Source organism: Curcuma longa, chromosome 17 (genome assembly GCF_044706935.1).
Source record: "Curcuma longa cultivar G26 ecotype Majalengka, Jawa Barat chromosome 17, ITB_CL_G26_1.1, whole genome shotgun sequence".
NCBI classification, from domain to species: Eukaryota; Viridiplantae; Streptophyta; class Magnoliopsida; order Zingiberales; family Zingiberaceae; genus Curcuma; species Curcuma longa.
In genome coordinates this window covers 5,437,110-5,464,011 of record NC_133877.1, presented here as the reverse complement: position 1 = coordinate 5,464,011, position 26,902 = coordinate 5,437,110, and the positions used below count along the sequence as shown (strand labels likewise).

Genomic DNA, 26,902 nt, shown 5'->3' with positions numbered 1-26,902 from the left:
AATATATATCATTTATAGCTTCATCTGATAACCTCACTAAGTCACCCTCCTCTTCATCAGGCTGAGACACCTGTGCAACTCAAGCAGTCATATCATCCAGTTAAAAAAATTAATAGTATTAGAAAATAATTAATTAATAAACTTAGTTATTATTAAATAGTAGTAGTAGTAAAATGTATATTCTTATCGGCCTTCGATCACTCATTTTTGATTTGTTTTAAATATTGATTAATTTGATTTTCGATCGAATTAATCAAAATAATCAAAATTTTCAAATATTATAAAAATTTTATCAATTAATTATACATTTATAAATTTAATTACTTAGAAATTTATAAATTATTTTTTATTTTGATTAATTTGATTTATTCAGTTTAATCAAATAAAAATTTTTAAAATAGAAATCGAACTGAATTAATTAATTTTTTAGAAAAAATAATTGAAATTCTGAAATAACTGAGCTAAATTTTTAAATTTGATCGATTTATTCGGTTTAACTAAATTTTTGCTCATTCCTACTTTATATATATATATATATATATATATATATATATATATATATATATATATTTGTAGTTGTTACTTAATTTTGATTTTTTAACTATCATTTTAATATTTTTAAAATAATTTTAATTAAGTCATTGTTAAAGAGTATTTTTATCTATGTATAATATTTTACTAAATTAAACTAAAAATTAATTGATTTTTAAATAGGAGTATTTTCGATACTAAAATTATAATATAACATCTTTTGACCCTTTTTTTTTAAATAGATAGGTTTTTAACTATTCTAATAATTAAGTGTGGCATTTTTTTTTATTTGCTGGCCTTGACCCTTGACAGTCCTTCGTTCCCCGCGAGCAGCATGTACTTGTCCCTCCTCGTCAGCATGGTGCACTGGTAGCCCAGCGCCGCTGCGATCTCCCGCTGCACGCGATTGGCGACATTACACCTGTCGTCGTCGGCGAGCGAGAGTGGCATCTTGGGCAGGAACTCCACGCTGTACTCTGGCCGAGGGTTCATTAGGAAATAGAAGGAATCCAGCCACTTGGCCCCGGAGGTCGTCGTGCCGTAGAACATGCTGGCGCGCACCGTCAGTGCCACCGGGAACACCTCCGCCGCAAGCTCCACGAACAGAGGGCTGAACCTCAGCATGTATGGCTCCCGGCAAGTGGTACCTTCGGGGCACACCACCAGGTCTTCTCCTCGCCTGAGCAACCTCGCCATCTCCTTGTCCCTTGGATTATAAATCGAACAAGAGTGAAAAATAAGAATTGCAGAAATGAAAAATATTAAAGTGGATATATGAAAGTGTTACTTAAAGGGATAGAACCTGGTGAGTTTGATCGTTTTGATCGGTGATAGAACCTCCGACACCCGGCTAACACTGTACGACGCAGCGACAACCATCTTGTTCAGCAACATCGAGATGTAGCAGGGATCGAGGAGGGTTCGATGGTTGCATACATAGAGCTTTTCATGGGCTTTATCTGTTAGCGGTTTTTGTAACCGCCTGTCCACCTCGCACAAACATCACGCTGCAGCCCACCACCACCACGATGCGCTCCCATGGAGTGCACGATGGAGATCGCAGCCTCTCCCTATTAAAGGGAGAGGAAAGCCCTGCTGTATAGGGTGCGAACAGTGCGCGATTGCGTCCAAATCTTGTAGCCAGCAAAGAGAAGAGGAGAGCCAGTTCGCCGGAGAGAAGAGGAACACCAGTCCGGAGGATTTGGTTTGTGGGAATCTGAGAAATCTTCTCCGTTGATCGTGATCGTTTCTCCGACGCAAGCTTCCCAATCGAGCAGTCCCAGTAGCCGGAAAAGAAGCACGCTACAACAGGTATGATTTACATTGGTATCAGAGCGAGTAAAATAGATTACCTGTTGTGTTCTGTTTTGGCCGACGAATACACTGTTCTCTGTTCTGGTTTGGCCTATGAATACACTGTTCTCTGTTCTGTTTTGGCCGATGAAGCGACAACAGCACACTGTGTGCTGTCGCTTCCAGCGAGTCAGCGACGTGTCCTCTGATCCGGCGAGGTTGGAGTGGAGTCGGCGACTGAGGTTGGCGTCAGCAGCAAGACAACGAGCGTTGTTTTTTGTCTATGGCACGGCTGATGTCGGTGAGGCCGGCACACGCTGGCGCCGGCAGGGCACTGGTGGAGCTGGCGCCGGCAGGGCTGGCGCCGGAGGAGATGGCAGAGACGGCAGTGTTATTAGGGCATAGATTTGGGAAAAGAAAAGATCGAACAGAGTAGATGGTTCGGCTGGGAAAAGAAAAGAAAAGGTTTTTTTTTTAAAAAAAAACAAATCAATTAATTAGCATGATGAGTGGGCTGCCGAATTGGGTTGGGCCAATTTTTTTTGATTAATTAAGTTGCCCAAATCCAGCCCAATTAAAAAAAAATCAGAAATAACAATTGGTGGGAATCGAACAAGTGATCTCCACAATTATAACAACATAGGCTAACCACTAAAGCATGATCATTATATTGTAATGAATTAGTTTCATTTATGTATTGATTGAGCTGTTTTATAAGAATGAATTGAACTTTTGTGCTCAATTAGCCCAATTAGACTTGGTTAGAGTTGACATTAGTCAACCATACTCATAATTAAGAAGTTGTTTAAACAACTTATAATTAAGAAACAACTCAAAAGGCTTGGTCAACATGATGATAAAATTAAATATCATGCCTGATGCTCAAGTGCCTAGGGTGCTTAGAGCTATATGATATTTTAGTTATCATGGAAATGGTCATGTTGAGTCTTCAAGGTGCCAATCAATTGATAAAAGAATCAGTTGATAAAACCCCATTAAATCAAGAAGATTTGTTTTTCTTGATTTATTATGTTCTATGCCAATATATAAATTGAATTAAGCTGGTATATGTGCTGGTTTGTCAGTTTTGTACTGACTTCATTAATTTCAATTTTTTTTAGATGGCACGGACGATTACCACTATGACTCGACGCGATGTGATGCGCAATAAACTGAGGGAAGCTATCCAGTGGATAGAATATGACTCCAGTTTATGGACTTAGTGGACACATATGGAAGATTGGACAGACTGTTTTGGCGCCTAGAGATGCAGGATTTTCCGATTCTGGATAACTACAGGATTTGGGCTTTGATGCGTTCATTGCCTGAAAACCTGCGACGTGTAGCACTTCAGATATGGGGGCTCTATGAAGGGCGCATTACCTATACCCAGTTGTGCACAGAACTACTTCACTATGCTGATTGTGAAGAGGATCCAGAAGAAGATCCAAATGAAGACTCTGTTGAAGATCACTTCTGTGGGATATTTGGGTTCGATACAGGATTCTGTATCCTCGCATCATCCAAATAGCATCCCAGCTGAAGAAGTTTCTGTTCAGCCTAAAAAGATAGGCTATGTTTGGATTATTACTGCGCTAGTGTTTGTCCTAGTGGGAGTAATAATTGCTTATCTAGTTTGTTAGAGTTGTTTCTAGTTAATTATGAGTAGTAGAGTTCTTGTTATTTGTTAACAATGTACAACATGTTTATTTTAATGATATGTTCATTTTAATGCTGTTTATCTCTACTATGATGCATGATGATTTATTAATGTATACTCTTTGATTAGTTCATTATGAGTATAATTAATAAACTTTAAATGATAAGTTCATTTAATAATAAATATCATGATTAATTAATGATAAGTTCATTAAAAGTTGGGATGTATGTAATAAAATAGATCAATGTAAATTAGATTGGAACATACAAATGATGAGTGAGAATATAATTGTCACTTGATTTTGTAAACCAAATCAAATTTACATTGAGTCAATTTAAAGATTACATACATAAATGACATACACTGAATATCTGAATAATTTGTTTATTTATGATAGGTTATGGCAACAAAGAACATTATAGCTGAACTAAATAAGGGTGAAAAACTTAATGGGGATAACTACAAAATCTGGCACCTCAGGATACAGTATGTCCTAGAGGAACAAGAAGTTCTAGAGGCTGTAAATCAGGTTATGGTTGAACCTGTAGATGGTCCCACTGCACAAAACAGACGAGATCTTGATGCCTATAAGGCATGGAAGAAGAAGGACTCCACTGCTAAGGGCATTTTGATTAGTTCAATGGTGGATGACTTAGCATTTGAGTATGAGTCATATTCCTCGGCTCATGCAGTCTGGGTAGCCCTTAGAGAAACATATAGTGGAGTCAGTCTGAGCAAGCTTCGGCAGCTGACAATCAAGTTTGACAGTTATAAAAAACGCCCGAATGTATCAATGGTTCAACATCTCCGGGAAATGTCGAACATGATTCGGGAGCTTAAAACTGCAGGTCATGAGTTGACCGATGAACAACAGGTTCAAGCAGTTATTAGATCCCTTCCAGACTCTTGGGAAACCATGAAGCAGACTTTAACTCACAGTGAGAGTATTAAGACTTTCACTGATGTCTCACGCCATGTGGAATTGGAGGCGGAGAGAGTAGAATCCGCAAGGATTTCTGGCCAAGTCTATATGGCTGCCGGTTCTGCTGGATCATCTGGATCCAAGAAAAATAAATGGTTTAAGAGAGGAAAGGGATACAAAAAGGAAGCTGCTACAGCAGGAGTGAGACCAGGCCCTATCAAGAAGAAGGGAAAGAAGACTGGGAAGAAACCTAAAAGCAAGTTGACTTGCTTTAACTGTGGCAAGAAGGGCCACTTCGCTCGGGAATGCACTGAGCCGAAAAAGGTAAATCCACGTGTGTCTTCTTTTCCTGAGCAATTTGTTGCTAGTTCTGTGTTGTTGGCTGATTCTTATCCTTTGTGGATTATAGATTCGGGAGCAACCAACCATGTAGCTCGGGAGCGAGTTACATTTGTGGAGTACCGTCGGGTACCAGCTGGCAACAGATGGATCTATGTAGGAAACAATGCAAGAGTTGAAGTTAAAGGAATCGGCACTTGCAAACTCAACCTTCGTGGTGGTAGTGTTTTGTTTCTACATGATGTCTTGTATGCTCCTGAAATTCGACGGAATCTTGTTTCCGTAACTTGTCTTCTTGATTTAGGGTATTGTATTAATTTTTACAGTCGGTGTGTTGAACTTAAGATTGACTCAGTGTCAATCGGATATGGTTATTTAACAAATGGTTTTATGGTTCTTGATGTGGAACCAAATATCAATTGTGGAATTGATGGTTGTTTTTCAAACATTGCTCTTACTAGTGATGCAGATATAACTGATGAAGTTTGGCATGCTAGATTAGGACATATAGGACAAGAACGTATGAATCGGTTGGCTAGAGAGGGTCTATTAGGCACTCGAGCTAAGATTCATTTGTCTATATGTGAGCATTGTCTTGCTGGAAAAGCGACTCGGAAACCATTTGGTAAGGCTATTAGGGCTGAGTCACCATTGCAATTGATTCATTCGGATATTTGTGGTCCAATGAATGTGAAGGCTAGACATGGAGCTTCTTACTTCATTACATTTATTGATGATTTCTCTCGTTTCGGTCATGTGTATTTGATTTCTCATAAATCTGAAGCATTAGATTGCTTCATTCGTTATATGAACGAAGTTGAGAATCAAATGGAACGTAAGGTTAAGACCCTACGCACTGACCGTGGGGGGGAATATTTGTCTGATATGTTCAAGACAATATGTAATGATAGAGGGATTATTAGACAGCTGACAATCCCTGGAACTCCACAGCAAAATGGGGTTGCTGAAAGAAGAAATAGGACTCTTCTTGAAATGGTTAGGTCTATGATGGCCCAAGCTAATTTGCCGATCTCCTATTGGGGAGATGCATTATTAGCTGCGGCCTATATACTTAACAAAGTGCCTTCAAAATCAGTTCCATCTACCCCATATGAACGTTGGACTGGCAGAAAGCCGGATTTGAGTAATCTGAGACCCTGGGGGTCAGCTGCCTATGTTCATGATAACTCTCATAAATATGGAAAACTGGGACCTAGGGGTAAGAAGTGTATCTTTATAAGGTATTCTGATACTTCTAAAGGTTATGTTTTCATTGGTGAGCAGCAAGATGGAACTATCTCTGAAATAGAGTCGAGAGATGCTACTTTTCTTGAAACTGAGTTCCCAATTAGAGGTGAGGTTGAGAAGACAGTTCCTCTATTTGAGGAGGATGAGACATTATCAACCAAAGAGGTGTCTATAGAGATGCCTGAACCTAGTCAACCGAGTGGGAGTAATTTGCCTAGTCATGAGTTGACTTCTCAACAGCCCAACTTACGAAGAAGTATTCGTAAAATCAAACCTAAGAAGAGGTTTGATATTGAGAATGAGGCATTGATGACACTCCCAGTTGACGATGATGAACCTCAATCTGTTGAGGAAGCATTGGGATGTAGAGTTAAAGAAAAGTGGAAAACTGCAATGGTTGAAGAGATGGAGTCTATGAATAAGAATCATGTTTGGGACTTAGTCGATCTTCCTCCTGGCCGAAAGGCTATTGGGAATAAATGGATTCTCAAAATAAAGAGGAAAGCTGATGGATCGATTAACAGATACAAAGCTCGATTAGTTGCAAAAGGATTTACCCAAGTAGAGGGTATTGACTTTGAAGAGACATTTTCTCCCGTAGTAAAATTTGTATCAATACGAGTTATTTTGGCCTTTGTGGCACATTATGACTTAGAATTACATCAGATGGATGTAAAAACCGCTTTCCTTAATGGTGAACTTGACGAGGAAATCTATATGGTTCAGCCAGAAGGTTTCATTGCTGAAGGCCAAGAGGATAAAGTATGTAGACTTAAAAAATCTATATATGGGCTAAAGCAAGCGTCAAGGCAATGGAACATAAGATTTAATGAAGTCATTTTATCTTATGGTTTCGAAATGATCAATGAGGATCATTGTGTTTTCCTGAAAAGGGAAAAAGGAAAGTATGTCATTTTATCATTATACGTTGATGATATGTTGATAGCTGGAAATGACATAAGGTTTGTGAATGAAATCAAGAAGTGGTTATCATCACAATTTGATACAACAGATATGGGGGAAGCCGAGTACATCTTAGGGGTGAAGATCATTAGAGATCGTTCTAAAAGACTTTTGGGTTTGTCTCAAGAGACTTATATTAATAAGATGTTACAACAGTTCGGCATGTCTGAGTGCAACATAGAACAGACACCTATTGTGAAAGGTACTGTTCTGAGCAAGAGTATGTGTCCCAAGACTCCTAATGAAATAGCCGAAATGAAGAAAAGACCATATGCCAGTGCTATTGGTAGTTTGATGTACACTATGTTGTGTACACGTCCCGATATCAGCTATGCTGTTGGCTTAGTAAGTCGCTTTCAGTCAAATCCAGGACCGAGACACTGGAAGGCAGTAAAAAGGATATTCAGATATCTGAAGGCAACAACAGATTATTGTCTCTGTTTTCAAGGATCAGATATGAGCCTGACGGGCTATTCAGATGCAGATTGGGCTGGGGACCTGGATGATAGAAAATCCACATCAGGCTATGCGTTCTTATTGAATGGTGGCGCCATCTCCTGGAACAGCAAGAAACAGGCTTGTGTAGCCTTGTCAACTATGGAAGCTGAATATGTGGCATGTTCAGCAGCTGTGCAAGAAGCAGTCTGGTTAAGAAGGTTCCTAAAGCATCTGAAGATTGCTGAGGACAGTGGGAGTCCAGTTACTGTCTACTGTGACAGTCAAGCTGCAATAGCTTTTTCGAAGGATCCCAAATATCACAGCAAGGGCAAGCATATAGCTATCAAATATAACTTTGTAAGGGATATTGTGGCAAAAAGAAAAGTGGTTCTTAAGTATATCCCTACTCGTGCTATGCTTGCAGATCCTTTTACTAAGCCAATACCAAGAGAATCATTTTGTGAACATGTAAAGTCTTTGGGACTTCGTAGAATGTAACAATGACAATCAAATATTATGATTTGATTGAGTAATTTGCCATAATCTATTCAGTGTATGTGTTTGAGTTACATTCATATAAGATCTCGGTATGCATGTTGGCAGGTTGTGATTGGTCCTCTCACATGGACAATCATCTCTATTTGTTGAGTACAAATGGAGGTAAGACCGGTGCTTATAGGACAGCTTATGTAGCTGATGGCTTATGTAGCTGTTAAAATTGTTACATTCCTATAAGCTGGGGTCGCCTTGATATTGGAATCAAGATGAGATCATTTAAAGTTTGATGATCGAAGTAAATGATCCCACCATTTACTAAATCTGTTAGAAGCCAGATTAGAATTTATGTGTTAAATTCTGGATTAGGCATTGGGAATGTCTAGATCGAAATCTGTACGATGTTAATTTGAGAAAAACATGCACTCTTTTTGGTAAAGAGAATAACATCGTAGCATGTGATTCATACCACATGTGCTAATGCGACAATTAGGGTAGTAGGAGAATGGATCCCTGCTTCTCTACTATGTGAGCCCTATGAGATTATATGTTGATCTCAGTATTTACCCTAAGTGACTATTTAGCTGTCTACTTGAAATTTTAATCAGTGTTTGCTACTTTAGCATGTATCCTATGACTATGGATGATTCGGTCTATGGAGCATAACTAGGAAAGCGACTGATTAAAATGAATAGATTCTAGCTAAAAAGGAAGATTAAATATATTTACATCTTATGATGTTATTCACTGGTCGACCCATTTCTGTTATGTATAGAAATGTTGTGAATATTGAATATGAAACATGCTCTTGACATAATAGTCAAATTGAGGGATTAGAGATGTTCATATTGATGTAAATACAAATTATTTAATCTGGGTAAATAGCAAGACATAATGAGTCCAGGAAATGGTTATGTACCACAAGAAGAGTGATTTATGTATCACTGGAGAACGGCTAGGTGCCACCTGGATGATGGTTGTGAGCCATCAGATAAATGACTGTGTGTCATTCAGAAAAATGGTTATGTACTATTTGGAGAGCGGCTAAGTTAGGTGTAACAACTTTCTTAGCATTGATCGCTCTATGAGCAGCTATGTAAGGTGTAACAACTTTCTTAGCAATGAATGCTCAATGTGCTTGCTGTCGCACGAACCATTTTCCTATGTATGAATTGGTTGTTCTTACAGTCTATGTGACTGTGCATTCCGGTTATATTTAGTCTATGTGACTAGATACCTCTTAATGGTTTTTGTGACCATTTGCCTTTGTGGCTTCACTTGGACGAGTGGGAGATGTTAGCGGTTTTTGTAACCGCCTGCCCACCTCGCACCACCACGCTGCAGCCCACCACCACCACGATGCGCTCCCACGGAGTGCACTCCGTGGAGATCGCAGCCTCTCCCTATTAAAGGGAGAGGAAGGCTCTGCTGTATAGGGTGCGAACAGTGTGCGAGAGGTGTGCGATTGCGTCCAAGTCTTGTAGCCAGCAAAGAGAAGAGGAGAGCCAGTTCGCCGGAGAGAAGAGGAACACCAGTCCGGAGGATTTGGTTTGTGGGAATCTGAGAAACCTCTTCCGTTGATCGTGATCGTTTCTCCGACGCAAGCTTCCCAATCGAGCAGTCCCAGTAGCCGGAAAAGAAGCACGCTACAACAGGTATGATTAGCAGGACCATGACTCGGAGAGCGGCCTCGCGGCGGAGGAAGTGAACCAGAGGGTGGAGCAGCAGCAGCAGCAGGCCGCGGAAGAGGCTACCGGATTCCAGGGCGACGAGCATGAAGTAAGGAAAGGTGGAGGAGGACCGCAGCAGGGCGCCCTCCACGTCCACCACCAGGATTTTGTCCTCGAGGTGGCTTAAGGCGGCGTGACGATGATGGCTGATCGCCTGAGATCGGTGAGGGTTTCCGCGACGGCAGCGAAGAGAGCTGAAGAGCTCGAGGAAGGACTCAAAGAAAGCCTTCGAAGCCATCGTTACCTATGGATTTTTTTCGTGCAGAGGAAGCTGATGATGGTGCACTATCATTTATAGGCGATCGTTCACGTACGTGCAAATAGCAGTCAGCATCTCCGGCCAAGGTCGAGATGGACGTAGAACCGACCAGCTACCTACCCAGTTATTAAATACTACCATTTACAGGAGTTTGGTGGATCAAAGCTTCAAAGCGAGTTCGATAGCTTAATGCTTACCTTGAGCTAATTATATATTAGTGTAATCTTGGATTTGTATGGTCAGCCAGCAGCAATATGTTCCTCGTGATAAGGAAAACAAAACCCTCAAATCTGGCATATACGATTACTCCACCACCGGAGCCAATGAGCGAGCTTCTCCCACTGCATGGGTGCTGAGGTGCCATTTGTGTTGCGGGGCGATGGGGATGCTCCAACTTCCATGATTATTTTGTGGTGTAGTCACTATCCCGATTGTAGTGCGAGTCAGATGAAGGCTCAGTCTTGTAGAGAAAGATTAATAATTAACGATGGCATATGAAATATTTGTTTATGTTCCTATGAGTCGTTAACAGTTTGCTCGTCGTAGAACATCAACTGTTGGTTTCAGTAAAAAGCTAGGTGAACTGTACAGTTTGAGCAACTTAAGATGTATAGAAAAAAAAATACAAAAGTAAGACGAACCTGATTGCAATGGAAAAATTACCGTCTCTTTTGTATGTCATCCACGAATTAAAAAAATACTACGAGAAAAAAAAAAGAAAAGAAAATGAGAATCATACCCCAAATTCAAAAATCCTACAAGAAAAAAAAATAAGAGAGTGAGAATCATGCCCTATACATACTTAATTCAGTCTATTAATGATAATAATTAAGTTAACTGATTCTACACATATAAATCTTCCGCATCATATAATTTAAATTCTCCATATTGATTTGATTACTTAACACAGATTTAATTTTTCTTAATGGCACATATCTCCTTGTCACAAATAACATGTAAACCCATCAAACAGAATAAAATCAAACATCGAATTCATGCAAACCGCTCAATTTAAAACAGAATGTTAAAACTGAGTCAGAATCAGAATCAGGTAGCAGTTCAAAACACAGAATTAAGACGTCGCCGAGGTCTATAAATAGTGCACAAACACAAACGTCAATTCATCGTGGAGTTGTCTAACAAAGTCTTGAGAATGAATCCTCACGGAATAGGACATTTTCAAATCCTAGCACTGTTATTTTCATAAGTGAAAGTTAGGTCCCATGGTTAACCCTGAAAAATGCTGGAAAATAAAAATAAATCGCCCAACTAAGCAAAAGCCACATGTTTAAGACTTTATCTGGGGGCAGTTCCATCCATCCTTCGGAAGCGATTCTGCTGTGACTGCCTCCAAAGTCCTGAAGAACTCCTTTGGGATAGCGCAAGGTCGGTGTTTAGGAACATGTTTGGGAATTGGAGTGTCATGACCTCGCATTCGTAGTCTTCAGGGACTCCCCATGGATCCCACTCTGCATTTCAATATGAAGACTATTAGTAATAAGAAGTTGAAGGAAACAATTGAAAAAATAGTCAAAGACAAATGATATCGGGAGCATCCATGAGTGCAGTAAACAGATTAATAAGCACTAAATCTCTAAGTTTATGCTCTATAAGATAATAATGGAACTTTATATCGAAGGCTAATTGTCACTTGACATCCTGAAAAAGAAGATAACCAAGCAAACAACTTGCTATCAATTTCTTGAACCAACATAAAGTTCATAAACCAAAATTAAGATGCAGGCACTTCCTAGAAACATATTTAGTCTTGAATATCTGTATCAAGGCTAGCAAGAATGGTTCAGGATCAAACATTCATCTCATTCGTGCTTTGGGTATCTGTATAACCATTAAAGATTGTTGATGTAGGAACCATTAAGGACAAATAAATTGTTGGATTGCCAATTCAATCTGAGTACTAATACAAAGGGAGCTTTTTTTAATAAAATAAATTCTAAAAAACACAAATACACATACACACCTCTCTTGTGGGAAGGTTTGCTAGAGATTTCTTGTAAAACTACTAGGTTCTTTCAATTCATAATGAAAATAGTCAAATTTGAATTTCATAGATTTCATGGATTATTTCCACTTTGATCCGGATGGAATGACGGGGGCCTCCTCAATCCACGCACAAATTGCCTATGCCTGCGCCGATGCCTTCCTCTCGTTCGAAATCGGGAGGCGCCTCCTCAATCCACGATTCTGATTCTTCCGAAAATTAGGGTAATGATCAAGGCCGGCTAACTTTTTGCTACTTTTCTCGAATGCTCGCCTTTATGTTGAAATTAGGGTTTTATGAGGCTTAATTTTGGTCTTGTTTGCCTCTTGAATTCTACAACTGTTTCTTGAAATTTGTTGGGATTGCAAATCGTTGTCTTCTTCCTTAAAAGATCTTTGTAGTGTTATTCCATGGTGTTTGCTGTTGTAGTTTCTATGCGAACAATATGCATGGTGTTTGCTGTTAAAAAAAAAATTTAACTCAAAAGAGGGCATTTTCTTTACATAAAGAATGATTGCACTAGAATTATCTGGTGTTATACGATTGCGGCACAAGATAACCATCCAATTTTACCAACATCAAGCACTCACTCAGCCATAGTCTTATAAGCCTAAAAGCAGACATTCTGCGTTCGGTGGTCAGGCATCAAGAAGAGACATTCATAGAACCGAGCATATTGTTCGCATAGAAACTACAACAGCAAACACCATGGAATAACACTACAAAGATCTTTTAAGGAAGAAGACAACGATTTGCAATCCCAACAAATTTTAAGAAACAGTTGTAGAATTCAAGAGGCAAACAAGACCAAAATTAAGCCTCATAAAACCCTAATTTCAACATAAAGGCGAGCATTCGAGAAAAGTAGCAAAAAGTTAGCCGGCCTTGATCATTACCCTAATTTTCGGAAGAATCAGAATCGTGGATTGAGGAGGCGCCTCCCGATTTCGAACGAGAGGAAGGCATCGGCGCAGGCATAGGCAATTTGTGCGTGACTGAGAGTGTTCTTTTCCCAGTTGCTCATGGTGACCCTCCTCGGCTTTTCCACAACCAATCCTAATACCTCATCCGCAAGCTGCTTCAGCCCCGCGTTCCTCAGATCATTCCGCTGCATTCTATTCGCGGCGAGGGTACGGAGGTCGGAGGTGTTGGCCACATGGAGGCCCCAGTTGTCGTCGAGCAGCTCGACATCGTTTTCGATCCCGACGCCAACGAACGTGAAACGGTGGTCGCCGAGGAAGGCATTGAGATTTGGGGGGAAGTAGTCGGCGTGGATGACTTGGAAGACGAGGCAACGCATACCGACGCAGATCTGGAGGACAGCAACAGGGTTTTGGATGCGGGAGTAAGAGGGGCGCCACTCGACGTCCAGGCCGACGACGAGTTGATGGAGGCGCCTGGAGTGGATTCGTAGGATTTCGTCGATCCACATCTCAACTTCGTCTCCGTTGGAAGTGACGGTGGTCTGGACGGTGAAGTTGTCGACGGCGACGGTGAAGACCGGTTCTTCGTCGTGGATGACTTCGATCGGCATCTTTGAGGGTTCAAGAGTCCAAGCCAAAAGTTCTCCAGGAGACCCTTTTAAAAGTAGGCGAGGACTCAAAAATAAAATAAAATAGGCGAGGCGAGCGGAGCCGGATCCCCAACTGCCCCTACCTTGGGTTGTCCAATAAAAGCCTCTTCACAGTTATTCGATTCAAGCGGAGTCAAATCTTGATCGCTAATGGATCTTTCTCATTAATTAATTATTCACGGTCAGAATTCAATTCCGTCTGAATCAAACAGTCACAGGGAGGCTTTCATATAAAATCTTCTAGAGTAGCATTTTATAGGATCTCGTTCAACTTTTGATTTGATGTTGATATGAAACGGCAGAATCTGAACAGACGAAACGTAATAAGTTTTGAAAAAAAAATGATTTAAATATAGATATTCCAAATATCTTATAAATAGAAAAAATGGACCGTGTCATAAGAATTTAAGCCGATCAAGTGACGATTTTGATCCGTCGGATCGAATTGTCGGAACCATCTAGGACTTCTCCTCTTCGAAATGCTGCCCGTCGATCGTCCATCTCGATCGGAATCAGAGTCGAGACGAAGATGTTCCTGCGACGGGTGTAGTTGGGCGGCGGATGGCGGGCGATGTCGTCGCAGGCCGCAAAGAAGGTGAAGGAGACGACCGGGATTGTGGGGCTCGACGTGGTGCCAACGCCCGCGAAGTGCTCATCTCGCTCTACGCCCGCACCCTCAAGGAGATCCAGGCCGTGCCTCCGGACGAGGGCTACCGCAAGGTCGTCGAGAGCTTCACCCGCCACCGGCTTCAGGTCTGCTAGGAGGAGGAGGACTGGGATTCCATCGAGAACCGCCTGGGATGCGTCCAGGTCGAGGAGCTCATCGAGGAGGCGAAGGATGAACTCACGCTTATCTCCAAGATGATCGGTTGGTGGCTCGGTGCCTTCTTATTTTTAACTCATTTGACAAATTATTGATGTTTGCTTCCATCAAGCGGTTGCTATTGATGCTGGATTTGGGCATTTTTGCTAGATCCGAGCGATCGCTTCTATTTTCCTTCCTTCTTTCGCTAATTTTTGCTTCAGTGAAAGGATCCCTTTGGCATTTAACAATGAAAATAGCTCTGCAGTGTGAAAAGTTCCTTCAAAATGAGATCTTTTACGGTCTTATTATATTTTTATCGAGACCCAACATTGTTGGGCTGCACTAGGTGCTAATGCCCTTTCTTTTTACTGTTAATTTCTTGGAGTTGATCTCACAGTGTATCTTGTTATGCTCGTGATTTTGAGATTGGGTTCACAGGCATTGGAAGAATCGAGCGGAGAACTTTCAGAGGATTGAGTGGATGTATCATTCTCATCCCTCTTGTTATTCGGCTTCCCTTTGTCAAACTTAGATGTCTTTGATATCTAATAAGAGTTATATCATGAAGCAGTAAAATAATTTACTCTCGATTGTGTAACCTAGTCTTAATTAAAACCAATTACATGCTTTATTTTTAATCTTAATTGATCGTTTGATCTTTCTTCAGCCTGACCCACCTGGAGAATAAGTTTGGTTGAGCCTTCTTGAGCCTGGTCTGTTTGGTTGATAATTACCCAGTCCATCTTGAGAATGAGATCACTCTCTCTGTAATGAAAGCATACATTTGAGCATACGATAGAACAATATAGACCGTCTTGGTTTGTGATTGAACTGATTAATCAGTCCATTGTGGAAGTTAGAAGCCTTTTGACAATACCCACACATTATGGTAGTTGTGTGCGCTATCAGACTTGACCATTAGTTTGGTAGGGTGTCTTACCATGTGCTTTGAATTGTATGACTTAGTCTTCCTCGTATCCCTTCATGAAGGTTTAGAAGGATGCTGCCCATGGTTGATTTTCACACTAAGTCACCACGGTTGTGATTTGATCCATAGGCATTGAGGCCTTATCAGAGAAGCAAGTAGAGAACCTTTTAGGGATTGAGAATGTTAGTACCGGTGGAGTTTTGACGTGTGGTCAAATAAATTTGAAATTAGGTCATGATTATATTTGATACGTGTGTCTAATTGTACAGGGACTTAGTAGAACATACATAAGACACATGGTGATCCTTGGCAGAAGACGCAAACAAGTGAGAAGAATGGCACGGAAAAGGAGTCGATGGGCTTGGTGCATCCGAGACACAAGGAGCTGTGGAAGAGTACTCCAGCAGACCGAGAAAGACACACGGGAGCGAGTCAGAAGTGCTCGATGCATCCGAGGAATGAAAAGCTAGGAGGAAGTATGCGCAAGGCGACCAAGACTAAATGGAGGAGAAAAATGGTCAACGCAAGGTTGACCATTCCAGGCATTTGGATCCATTCGAGCGCTTGAATAGTCATTCTAAGTCAACGCGAGCCGTTGTCAAGACGGATGAGGATGGAGTCCACGTTTGCGAAATCTAGATGTCTAGATTAGTTCCAGGCGCCCGAATTGCAAGGAATCAGTCAAATCTGTTAGCGGATCGTTATCAGAGTAGATTGAGTTCGATGAATTCAGGCGCTCGAAAGTCTTCCAGGCATCCCGAACTACCACCTCAGTACAATGGTCAGATAGAAGAAAAAGCTATAAGTAGACTGAAGCTCAAAAAAGAACACACATTCGAATTATTTATTTTCGTTCAGTTTATTTTAGTTTACGCTCAACTGTTATATGAGGTTTCTCCGCCTCCAGATCATTTCCTACTAGGAGATTTTTGAGTGGAGCTTTCATAGTCTTGGACTAACAATCCGAGGGTTGTAACTAAGTACATTCCGTGCCTCATATTTTTTATATTTTATTTTGATTTTAATTAGTGTGTCTTTGTTAAAACATTAGCAAGAGAAAAATGTTATTTTTATTTGCAGGTTGTTATTCATCCCTGATCCCTCCCTTCTAGTGACACACGAACAACTTCCGCTACACCAACCAACAAAGAAGGCCAATCACTTTCAACTCAATTTCTTTGCTTCCCTACGTTTTAAGTGGCAGAAGACCCGAAAGCTAGAAGGGCTAGCAGCGCTAACAGAAGAAAAGAATGAGGAGGGGGATAAACTATAAAACTTACCAGTGTATTCAGAAATTTTTTAAAATTCCTTGGTCATTTCTGCTGTCTATTTTTCAGCCTTCAATTTAAAGATAGATTTGAGCACATGCTGATGGTGAAGCCTGAAAGATGCCCTTTCACATGTTATATTGGTTCCAGTTCTCTTCAGATCAGAAATTATTTTGATGTCAATTTTTTACGAGTTAGAGATGGTTAGGATCCATTTACTCGTCGATAAGTTAATAGCGGGGACGACAATGCTGAGAGGGACCGACGATGCTGATTGCTTGGGCAAATTGGCTAGAATAGATGTATAATGGTCGAATCAAAAAAGCTTTTGATCCACCAAGTTGCACTGATCCCATGGGATATATGTTTTTAGGTATTTTTGTTCTCATCCATAAACATCATTGGAAACACATAATCCATCCATCTTGTCATCAATCTATTCAACTGTTTAATGCAATCTAGGTAGTTGCTTCTCTCACCCTTCTTGGCAACCTTTTACCACTGAAGGGATACACCTATTTAATTTTGAGATTTCTGTTCAGAAGGGTGAGCCATTCAAAAATAGACAGCATTAGATGCAAATCTTTATAACTGAATTTTGAGCGTTTTGCATGCCACCAAGCTTGGCAATTGTGAATTCCAAACAGTATTCCTTTCATTCCTTGAATTTAGGGATCCTTACTGTGGGGTTGTATTTGTGGTTGGTTTGTTCATCTTTTGATGTACTTTTCTTCTCACTTATATCTTTCCGTATCCTCCAACTACTGCTCCCTTTGCCTCCAGAGATTTGAAGCTTACACAATATCAGTTATTAACATATATATAAATCTTTCAAAAGAACATTTTCTTCAAATTCTTCTACGCAATTTTTTGGTGGAGACTTCTCTTATAAGCTCATTGTGCAAGGGTACCTTGATTGATAGGTTGTGGCCTCACAATTGCAGTTGGATCCAATGATGGGTAAGATAGATGGTGCATTGACAAAGAGTGGACGGAGGGAGGCCGATTTAAAAGCAGGAGAGGAGAGTGCTAAAGCGAGCCAGATCCCCAACTACCCTCCATTTGATGTTCTCATAAAAGCCTCTTTACAGTTATAATCAAATCTTGATCGCTAATGGTTCTTCCTCGTTAATCTTTATTCGTTTTTAAAATTTACTTATAAATTTATTAAGAACTTTATTAATAAACATAATTCATAAATTTTATTCATCATTAACAAATAAATTAGACACACGTATATATATTTAAATTTGTTCATTTAATTTATTATATTTGTCTAATGTATTTATTTAATTAATCACGTGTATATTAGATGAATATAGATAAATTCAAACACTTAATTTATTTATCGCTACTTTTAATGTTCACCCTACTTTTGTTTTTTTTTTCTTTTTCCGTTGTAAGTTTGTATTTTTAAAGTATTTTGAAGAGAAATAAAAATTTTAGAGATATTTAATTTTCACATGTAAAAATGATTAATCTTAGAAGATTTTTTTTAAAAATGATTAAATGTAAAAATATTAAAATATTTTCACAAATAAAAATATTCCAAATATAAGATCTATAACTCAAAAGAGAGCATTTCTCTGTACATAAAGATTTTAAGCTTGCGGCATTCTGTGATAGTTGGTCATAAGCCTAAAATCAGAACATTCTACATTTGGTGGTCAGACATCAAGAAGAGACATTCATAGAACCGAATAAACTGTTCACATAGAATTCAAGAGGCAAACAATACCAAAATTAAGCCTCCTAAAACCCTAATTTCAACATAAAGACTAGCATTCAAGAAAAATAGCAAAAAGTAAGTCGGCTTGGATCATTAGAAGAATTGTGGACGGAGGAGGCGCCTCCCGATTTCGAACGAGAGGAAGGCGTCGGCGCAGGCATAGGCAATTTGTGCGTAACTGAGAGCATTCATCTCCCAGTTGCTCATGGTGACCCTCCTCGGCTTTTCCACAACCAAGCCCAATACCTCTTCCGCAAGCTGTTTCAGCCCTGCGCTCCTCAGATCATTCCGTTGCATTTCATTCGCGGCGAGGATACGAAGGTCAGAGGTGTTGGACACGATAAGGCCCCAGTTGTGGTCAAGTAGATCGGCATCGTTTTGGATCCCAACGCCGACGAATGTGAAAAGGTCGTCGGCGAGGAAAGTAATGAGATTTGGGGGGAAATAGTCGGCGTGGATGACTTGAAATATGAGGCAACGCATTCCGACGCAGATCTGGAGGACAGCAACGGGGTTTTGGTTGCGGGAGTAGGAGGGACGCCACTCGACGTCCAGGCCGACGACGAGTTGGTAAAGGCGCCTAGAGTGGATTTCGAGGATTTCGTCGATCCACATCTCGACTTCGTCTCCACTGGAAGTGACGGTGGTTTGGACGGTGAAATGGTCGACGGCAACAGTGAAGACCGGCTCTTCGTCGTTGATGACTTCGATCGGCATCCTCGAAGCAGGGTTGAAGATGCCAAGCGAAGGACTCTAGGGCACTGTTTTAAAACATAGGCGAGGAGAGCGCAGCCGGATCCCAAACTGCCCCTATGTTGGGTTGTCCAATAAAAGCCTCTTCACAGTTATTCGATTCAAGCGGAGTCCAATCTTGATCGCTAATGGATCTTTCTCATTAATTAATTATTCACGGTCAGAATTCAATTCCATCTAAATCAAACGGTCATAGGGAGGCTTTCATATAAAATCTTGTAGAGTATCACTATATAGAATCTCGTTCAACTTTTGATTTGATGTTGATATGAAACGACAGAATCTGCAGAGACATAACGTAAAAAGTTTTGAAAAAAAATGATTTAAATGTAAATAGTCCAAATATCTTATAAATAGAAAAAATGGACCGTGTCATAAGAATTTAAGCCGATCAAATGGCAATTTTGATCCGTCGGATCGGATTGTCAGAACCATCTAAGACTCAGAGCCGCTTTAGGCACAGGTCATTATGACCTATGCCTACATAGGCCATTAAGACCTATGATTAAGATTTTATTGGGGCTAATTTTTTAATATATTAATTATATATATATATATATATATTTTGAAAAAATAAAAAATTATTAAAATATTTTTATTAGATTTGATAGAGATTTGACATGATCATTAGATTTCGTAAATATTTGATATGGTTATTGGATTTCGTAAATATTTTAATATGATTCTAATATATTTAATATTTCTTAATTCTTAAAACTCTAATTTATTAGTTTTTTATATTCATTTTATTCCTTCCTTATTAATCTAATAATCTATTTTTGCCCAACTTCAAATAATTTACTCATTTGATAGTTTATTTTATCTCCTCAAAATATTTCCAAAGAGAGGAACGATCAGAATTAAGATCCTTTGTTACAGATTTTTTCGATGATCTTAAGACCTAAAGATATTGTCCTCCTCATTTTCCTATTAAATCTTCTTTTTTATGCTTATGTTAATTTTTTATTTTCTTATTAATGATTCCTGTACTAAACTTGTAATCTTGACGGTTCATATTAAAAAAATTTAAAAATTTCAGATTTGTTATGTCACTTATGATTTATCTTCATATTTTATCTTTATTTTCAAAATTTTAGTTTTTATTCTGAATATTTCATCTTTATTTGCTAAATTACTCTCATATTTTAATTACGATGAAATTTCATCAATATAATAATTTTGATTTCAAATTTCGCAAGTCATTTATCGAACTTTAAAATATCATCAGATTAAAATTAGGTTTTATTATTATTTAATTTTAAAATATTTTTATTTCAAGGAACTTATATTATTATTATTATTATTTGAATATAAATATATCTACTAAAAATATGATTTTGGATATACAAAATACATTAAAAAAAGAAAAATAGAAGAATTTAATTAATCTAAAAAATGTGCACTTATAAATTTGTTATTAATAGTAAAAATCAAAACTCAAAAAATAATATAATTAAAAATTTAAATAAAAAATCAATTGAATTAAAAGACCATACTACAAGACAAAACGAAGTTTTTCTTAATTTAAACGAAGAAGATAATACTAATTCAGAATAAAATAAATTAATAGATCATAAAAATAAATATTTTAATAATACTGATGAAACTATTATTCAAAATATATATGATCCAGCACAATGGAAAAATATAAATACAAATTTAATAGATTTATTAATTGAAAAAGGTCCAATTAGATAAATCTATAAATATTTCTCAAATGATGAAAATTGTAGACATTTTTTTACAATTCATTATATCTAAAAATTATCAAATGGAGAAAAACATGACAGAAGATGATGGTTAATATATTCAAAAGAATTAGATAAAGTTTTTTTCTTTTGTTGTAAATTATTTAGTCAAAAAATAATTTAAATTCAATTAGTAAATGAAGGATGTCGAGATTAAAAGTCATGAAACAAGCAGTGAACACATTATAAATATAAATACTTGGTTTGATATTGAAATGAGATTACTTAAAAATAAAATCATCGATCAACATTTACAAGAAAAGATAAATAAAGAAAAAGAATATTAAAAAAATATATTAATAAGAATTATTATTGTAATTAAAAATCTTACAAAAAATAATTTAACATTTCGTGATGCAAATGAGAAGATTTATCAAGAAGACAATGAAAATTTTTTAGGTTGAATTGAAATGATTGTAGAATTTGATCCTATAATGCAAGAACATTTCAAACGTATTCAAAATAGTGAAATTTATAATCATTATCTTGGTCATAATATACAAAATGAGTTAATAAATATATTAGGAATAGAAATAAAAATATTATAATTAAAAAAAATAAAGGAAGCAAAATATTTCTCTATTATACTTGATTGTATTCCAGATATAAGTCATCAAGAACAAATATCTTTTATATTAAGATGCGTAGATATTTCAACAAGTCCAATCAAAATAGAAGAATATTTTATGAAATTTTTAAAAGTAGATGATACATCAGGAAAAAGACTTTTTGATACGTTTATCACTATATTAAAAAAATTAAACTTGATGTAAATGACATAAGAGGACAAGGATATGATAATAGATCTAATATGAAGGGTAAACAATAAGATGTACAAAAAAGATTGCTAGATATAAATTCTAGAGTTTTTTATACACCATGTCGTTGGCATAGTCTTAATTTAGTATTATGTGATATGACAAATTTTTATCCTAGTGCTATAACATTTTTTAGTGTTATACAACGTATTTACTTATTATTTTTCTTTTCTACCAAAAGATGGAAAATCTTACAAGATCATATTTCTAAATTAACTCTAAAATCATTATCACAAACACGTTGGGAAAGTCGTCTTGAAAGTGTTAAAGCTATAAAATATCAAGCTCCACAAATAAGAGAAGTTTTATACAAACTTGTAGAGATTAGTGATGATTTTAAAATAAAAAGTGAAGTAATTTCTTTAGCAACATATTAGATTGAAAATTTTAAAATTTTATTAGATATGGTTATTTGGTATGATATATTATTCACAGTTAATACTATTAGTAAACTTTTACAATATAAAGATATGAATATTATTATTGCATTAGATCAATTAAAAGGTCTTATTTCTTTTTTGAATGAGTATAGAAAAAATGGATTTATATCTATTATGATTTTTGTTAAAAAAATTACAAATGAAATGAATATAGAACCAAAATTTTGTCAAAAATATGTAATTAGAAAAAATAAACGATTTGATAAGAATGTAACTAATAAAGTAAAACTATCACCAGAATAATTTTTTAAAATCAATTACTTTAATTATATTATTGATCATGATATTTCTTTACTTCAAATAGGTTTGAACAATTTAAAATATACGAAGATAATTTTAATTTTTTATATGAGGTAGAGAAATTAAAATTTCTTGATAATGATTTTTTTTTAAAAAAAATATTTGAATCTTGAAAACATATATGTTATAAGAATTTTGAAAACATTTTATTAGTGTAACTTTAGCTTTAGCGGAAAGAAGTTTTTCAAAATTAAAATTAATAAAATTTTATTTTCGTTAACTATGTGTCAAGAAAGATTAAATAATTTAACAATGTTATCAATTGAAAAAAAATTTATTATTAAAACTTGAATATGAAATTTTAATTAATAATTTTAAATCTCAAAAAGTTAGAAAATTTAATTTTATATAAAAATTTTATTTTTAAAATTAATATTTTAATTTATTTTACAAAATTTTTAAATCTATCTTATCGGTCTCAAATCCGAATAAAAAAATATTTTTTTAAAAAAATAATAACAATAATTTTTAAAAAAAATCGCTAGCCGCCCATGGACTTCTCTTCGAAATGCTGCCCGTCGATCATCCATCTCGATCGGAATCAGAGTCGAGACGAGGATGTTCCTGCGACGGGTGTTGTAGGGCGGCGGATGGCGGGCAATGTCGTTGCAGGCCGCAAAGAAGGTGAAGGAGACGACCGGGATTGTGGGGCTCGACGTGGTGCGCAACGCCCGCGAAGTGCTCATCTCGCTCCACGCCCGCACCCTCAAGGAGATCCATGCCGTGCCTCCGGACGAGGGCTACCGCAAGGCCGTAGAGGAGGATGACTGATATTCCATCGAGAACCGCCTGGGATGCGTCCAGGTCTAGGAGCTCATCGAGGAGGCGAAGGATGAGCTCACGCTTATCTCCAAGATGATCGGTCGGTGCCTCCTTATTTTTTGCTCATTTGACAAATTATTGATGTTTGCTTCCATCAAGCGGTTGCTATTGATGCTGGATTTGGGCATTTTTGCTAGATCTGGGCGATCGCTTCTATTTTCCTTCCTTCTTTCGCTAATTTTTTGCTTCAGTGGCATTTAACAATGAAAATTAAATCTGCATTATGAAAAGTTCCTTCAAAATGAGATCTTTTACGGTCTTATTATATGTTTATCGAGACCCAACATTGTTGGGCTGTACTAGGTGCTAATGCCCTTTCTTTTTACTGTTAATTTCTTGGATTTGATCTCCCAGTGTATCTTGTCGTGCTCGTGATTTTGAGATTGGGCTCACGGGCATTGGAAGAATCGAGCGGAGAACTTCAGAGGATTGAGTCGATGTATCATTCTCATCCCTCTTGTTATTCGGCTTCCCTTTGTTAAACTTAGATGTCTTTGATATTTAATAAGAGTTATATCATGAAGCAGAAATAATTTACTCTCGATTGTGTAACCTAGTCTTAATTAAAACCAATTTCATGCTTAATCTTTAATCTTAATTGATCGTTTGATCTTTCTTCAGCCTGACCCACCTGGAGAATAAGTTTGGTTGAGCCTTCTTGGTGGTCTGTTTGGTTGGTAATTCCCCGGTCCATCTTGAGAATGAGATCAGTCTCTGTGATGAAAGCATACATTTGAGCATATGATAGAACAATATAGACTGTCTTGGTTTGTGATTTGAAATGATTAATCATTGTGGAAGTTAGAAGCAGTCCATTGTGGAAGTTAGAAGCCTTTTGGCAATACCCACATTATGGAAGTTGTGTGTGCTATCAGACTTGACCATTAGTTTGGTAGGGTGTCCTACCATGGAAGCTTCTAGTTGCATAGTGAGAGATTGTCCCTTCCCTGCTATAATGTGAAATTAGATCTCTGACTGTGTGTTGGTGGATCAATCTTCCTCTTAACTGATCTTAATGTAGTTCAGTAAGAGTATATATTTGCAGGGATTTGGAAACTCTCAACACTATGATATCATAGACCTTTTGCTCTTCTTTCCACCAGGTTACCCGAGTAAGGTTCTTGGCAAATGGTCGTGGTGCTTCACTAAATTTGGAATTTTGAGGTGGCAATGCTGGTGGTAGGTTGATCTTTTTGTAGAAGCAATCTAGATGTAGGCAACAGTTACATAATTGTGCTAAGTTCTCGATGTCTATTAGTGTTGCCAACTGATGCACCTTTTCCTCGTTGGCATAAGAAATGTTCAGTTGGCTGAGCTATCTAGGGAGAGAGAGAGAGAGAGGGGGGGGGGGGGGGGGGGGGGGGGGGGGGGGGGGGGGGGGGGGGGGAGATTCTTTTGAGACCATTGTACTTTGGAAAATTGATTTGAACCAGGTAAGTTTGTGATGCAAGAGATCCTTGCCTCTACATGTGGATTTGGGGCTAGGTGGTTGGCTGACTGCTTTCATGTATGAGGTGGCCTCTATCAGCATGCCTAAGAGAGATTCAAGATCTCTCCAATGCGTAGGTCAATTAATCAAGTATGGTTGTTGGCTTCATGTGCTGCATTGTATCACTTAGTCTTCCTCGTATCCCCTCATGAAGGTTTTGAAGGATGTTGCCCATGGTTGATTTTCACACTAAGTCACCACGGTTGTGATTTGATCCATAGGCATTGAGGCCTTATCAGACAACCAAGTAGAGATCCTTTTGGGGATTGAGAAGACCAATCCCTTTCATCCCAATTTCTTTGCTTCCCTATGTTTTAAGTGGCAGAAGACCAGAAAGCTTGAAGGGTTGGCAACGCTAACAGAAGAAAATAGTGAGGAGGGGGATAAACTATAAAACTTACCAGTGTATTCAGGACCTAAAATTCAAGCTTTTTAAAATTCCTTGGTCATTGCTGTTGTGTATTTTTCAGCCTTCAATTTAAAGATAGATTTGAGCATGTGCTGAAAGATGCCCTTTCACATGTTATATATTGGTTCTGATTCTGTTCAGATCAGAAATTATTTTGATGTCAATTTTTTACGAGTTAGAGATGGTTAGGATCCACTTACTTGTTGATAAGTTAATAGAGGGGATGACAATGTTGATTGCTTGGGCAGATTGGCTAGAATAGATGTATAATTGTTGAATCAAAAAAACTTTTGATCCACCAATTTGCATTGATCATGGAGGGATATATGTTTTTAGGTATTTTTGTTCTCCTCCATAAACATCAGCAGAAACACATAATCCATCCATCTGGTCATCAATCTATTCCATTGTTTAATGCAATATAGCTAGTTGCTTCTCTGACCCTTCTTGGCAACCTTTTACCACTGAAGGGATACCCTATATAATTTTGAGATTTCTGTTCAGAAGGGCGAGCCATTAAAAAATAGACAGCATTAGATGCAAATCTTTTTAACTGAATTTTGAGTGTTTTGCATGCCAACGAGCATGGCAATTGTGAATTCCAATCAGTATTCCTATCATTCCTTGAATTTAGAGATCCTTACTGTGGGGTTTGTTCATCTTTAGATGTATTTTTTTCTCACTTATATCTTTCCATATCCTCCAACTACTGCTCCCTTTGCCTCCAGAGATTTGGAGCTTACACAATTTCAGTTATTAACATATGTAAATCTTTCAAAAGAACATTTTCTTCAAATTCTTCTATTCAATTTTTTGATGGAGGAGACTTCTCTTATAAGCTCATTGTGCAAGGGTACCTTGACTGATAGGTTGTGGCCTTGCAGTTGCAGTTCGATCCAATGTGGGGTAAGATAGATGGTGCATTGACAAAGAGTGGAAGGGTCGCCTAAAAATAATATTTCAAAGCCCTTGTGTGCTCTATGTTGCTTGTGTGTATAAGACATTGGTTATACTGTATATAACTTCAATCATAGGGATCAAATTTTGGTCAGAAAGCTTTATAATATTTCTTGTAAAGCTTCCATATGATTTCTTTCATAATGGGTCAACATTTGGTCATTCATTTTATTCAAAGAATCTTTGTTCTAAAACTGTACTAGTATTTTTATTTCATATCTCCTTTCAAGTGGTATTAATCCATGAAATTCTTTGACTATTTTCATTATGAAGTGAAAGAACCAGGTAATTTTATAAGAAATCTCTAGCAAACCTTTCCACAAGAGAGGTGTGCATTTGTATTAGTACTCAGATTGAATTGGCAATCCAACAATTTATTTGCCCTTAATGTATTATTTTTTGATATACATCTTTAAGTTGCTCAAACCGTACAATTCACCTAGCTTTTACTGAAACCAACAATTGATGTTCTACGACGAGCAAACTGTTAACGACTCATAGGAACATAAATAAATATTTCATATGCCATCGTTAATTATTAATCTTTCTCTACAAGACTGAGCCTTCATCTGACTCGCACTACAATCGGGATAGTGACTACACCACAAAATAATCATGGAAGTTGGAGCATCGACATCGCCCCGCAACACAAATGGCACCTCAGCACCCATGCAGTGGGAGAAGCACGCTCATTGGCTCCGGTGGTGGAGTAATCTTATGCCAGATTTGAGGGTTTTGTTTTCCTTATCACGAGGAACATATTGCTGCTGGTTGACCATACAAATCCAAGATTACACTAATATATAATTAGCTCAAGGTAAGCAGTAAGCTATCGAACTCGCTTTGAAGCTTTGATCCACCAAACTCCTGTAAATGGTAGTATTTAATAACTGGGTAGGTAGCTGGTGGGTTCTACTTCCATCTCGGCCTTGGCCGGAGATGCTGGCTGCTATTTGCAGGTGAATGATCGCCTATAAATGATA

At 37.8% G+C, this 26,902-nt stretch overlaps 3 protein-coding genes and 1 pseudogene across 3 annotated transcripts; 1 reads left to right on the top strand and 3 right to left on the bottom strand.

Annotated features, from left to right (window-relative positions):
• Nucleotides 1–816: 816 nt before the first annotated feature.
• Nucleotides 817–9,857, bottom strand: LOC141848293 (putative glycerol-3-phosphate acyltransferase 3). Its single transcript, XM_074736336.1, has 4 exons — nucleotides 9,203–9,857; nucleotides 1,529–1,833; nucleotides 1,334–1,473; nucleotides 817–1,237 (listed from the first exon to the last, which is right to left on the bottom strand). Exons 1-4 carry the CDS (start codon nucleotides 9,855–9,857, stop codon nucleotides 817–819), a joined length of 1,521 nt encoding a protein of 506 aa, XP_074592437.1.
• A 1,444-nt stretch (nucleotides 9,858–11,301) lies between these two features.
• On the bottom strand, nucleotides 11,302–13,414 carry LOC141811470 (3'-5' exonuclease-like). Its single transcript, XM_074699499.1, has 2 exons — nucleotides 12,777–13,414; nucleotides 11,302–11,347 (listed from the first exon to the last, which is right to left on the bottom strand). The coding sequence occupies exon 1, from the start codon at nucleotides 13,412–13,414 to the stop codon at nucleotides 12,794–12,796; it is 621 nt and encodes a 206-aa protein (XP_074555600.1). The 3' UTR covers nucleotides 11,302–11,347; nucleotides 12,777–12,793.
• A 568-nt stretch (nucleotides 13,415–13,982) lies between these two features.
• On the top strand, nucleotides 13,983–15,480 carry LOC141811942 (putative NADH dehydrogenase [ubiquinone] 1 alpha subcomplex subunit 5, mitochondrial; annotated as a pseudogene).
• A 2,642-nt stretch (nucleotides 15,481–18,122) lies between these two features.
• On the bottom strand, nucleotides 18,123–18,900 carry LOC141848228 (3'-5' exonuclease-like). The gene has a single exon (XM_074736288.1). The coding sequence runs from the start codon at nucleotides 18,898–18,900 to the stop codon at nucleotides 18,277–18,279; it is 624 nt and encodes a 207-aa protein (XP_074592389.1). The 3' UTR covers nucleotides 18,123–18,276.
• Between the last annotated feature and the right edge of the window lie 8,002 nt (nucleotides 18,901–26,902).

Excerpts from the sequence above, each read along its gene's own strand:
- LOC141848293 (XM_074736336.1), bottom strand. The coding sequence starts at position 9,857 with ATGGCTTCGAAGGCTTTCTTTGAGTCCTTCCTCGAGCTCTTCAGCTCT. Across the intron at positions 1,834-9,202 it reads TGGTGCGAGGTGGGCAGGCG|CGTGCTTCTTTTCCGGCTAC; the intron begins GTTACAAAAACC and ends TACCTGTTGTAG. Across the intron at positions 1,238-1,333 it reads AAAACGATCAAACTCACCAG|GGACAAGGAGATGGCGAGGT; the intron begins GTTCTATCCCTT and ends TTATAATCCAAG.
- LOC141811470 (XM_074699499.1), bottom strand. The coding sequence starts at position 13,414 with ATGCCGATCGAAGTCATCCACGACGAAGAACCGGTCTTCACCGTCGCC.
- LOC141848228 (XM_074736288.1), bottom strand. The coding sequence starts at position 18,900 with ATGCCGATCGAAGTCATCAACGACGAAGAGCCGGTCTTCACTGTTGCC.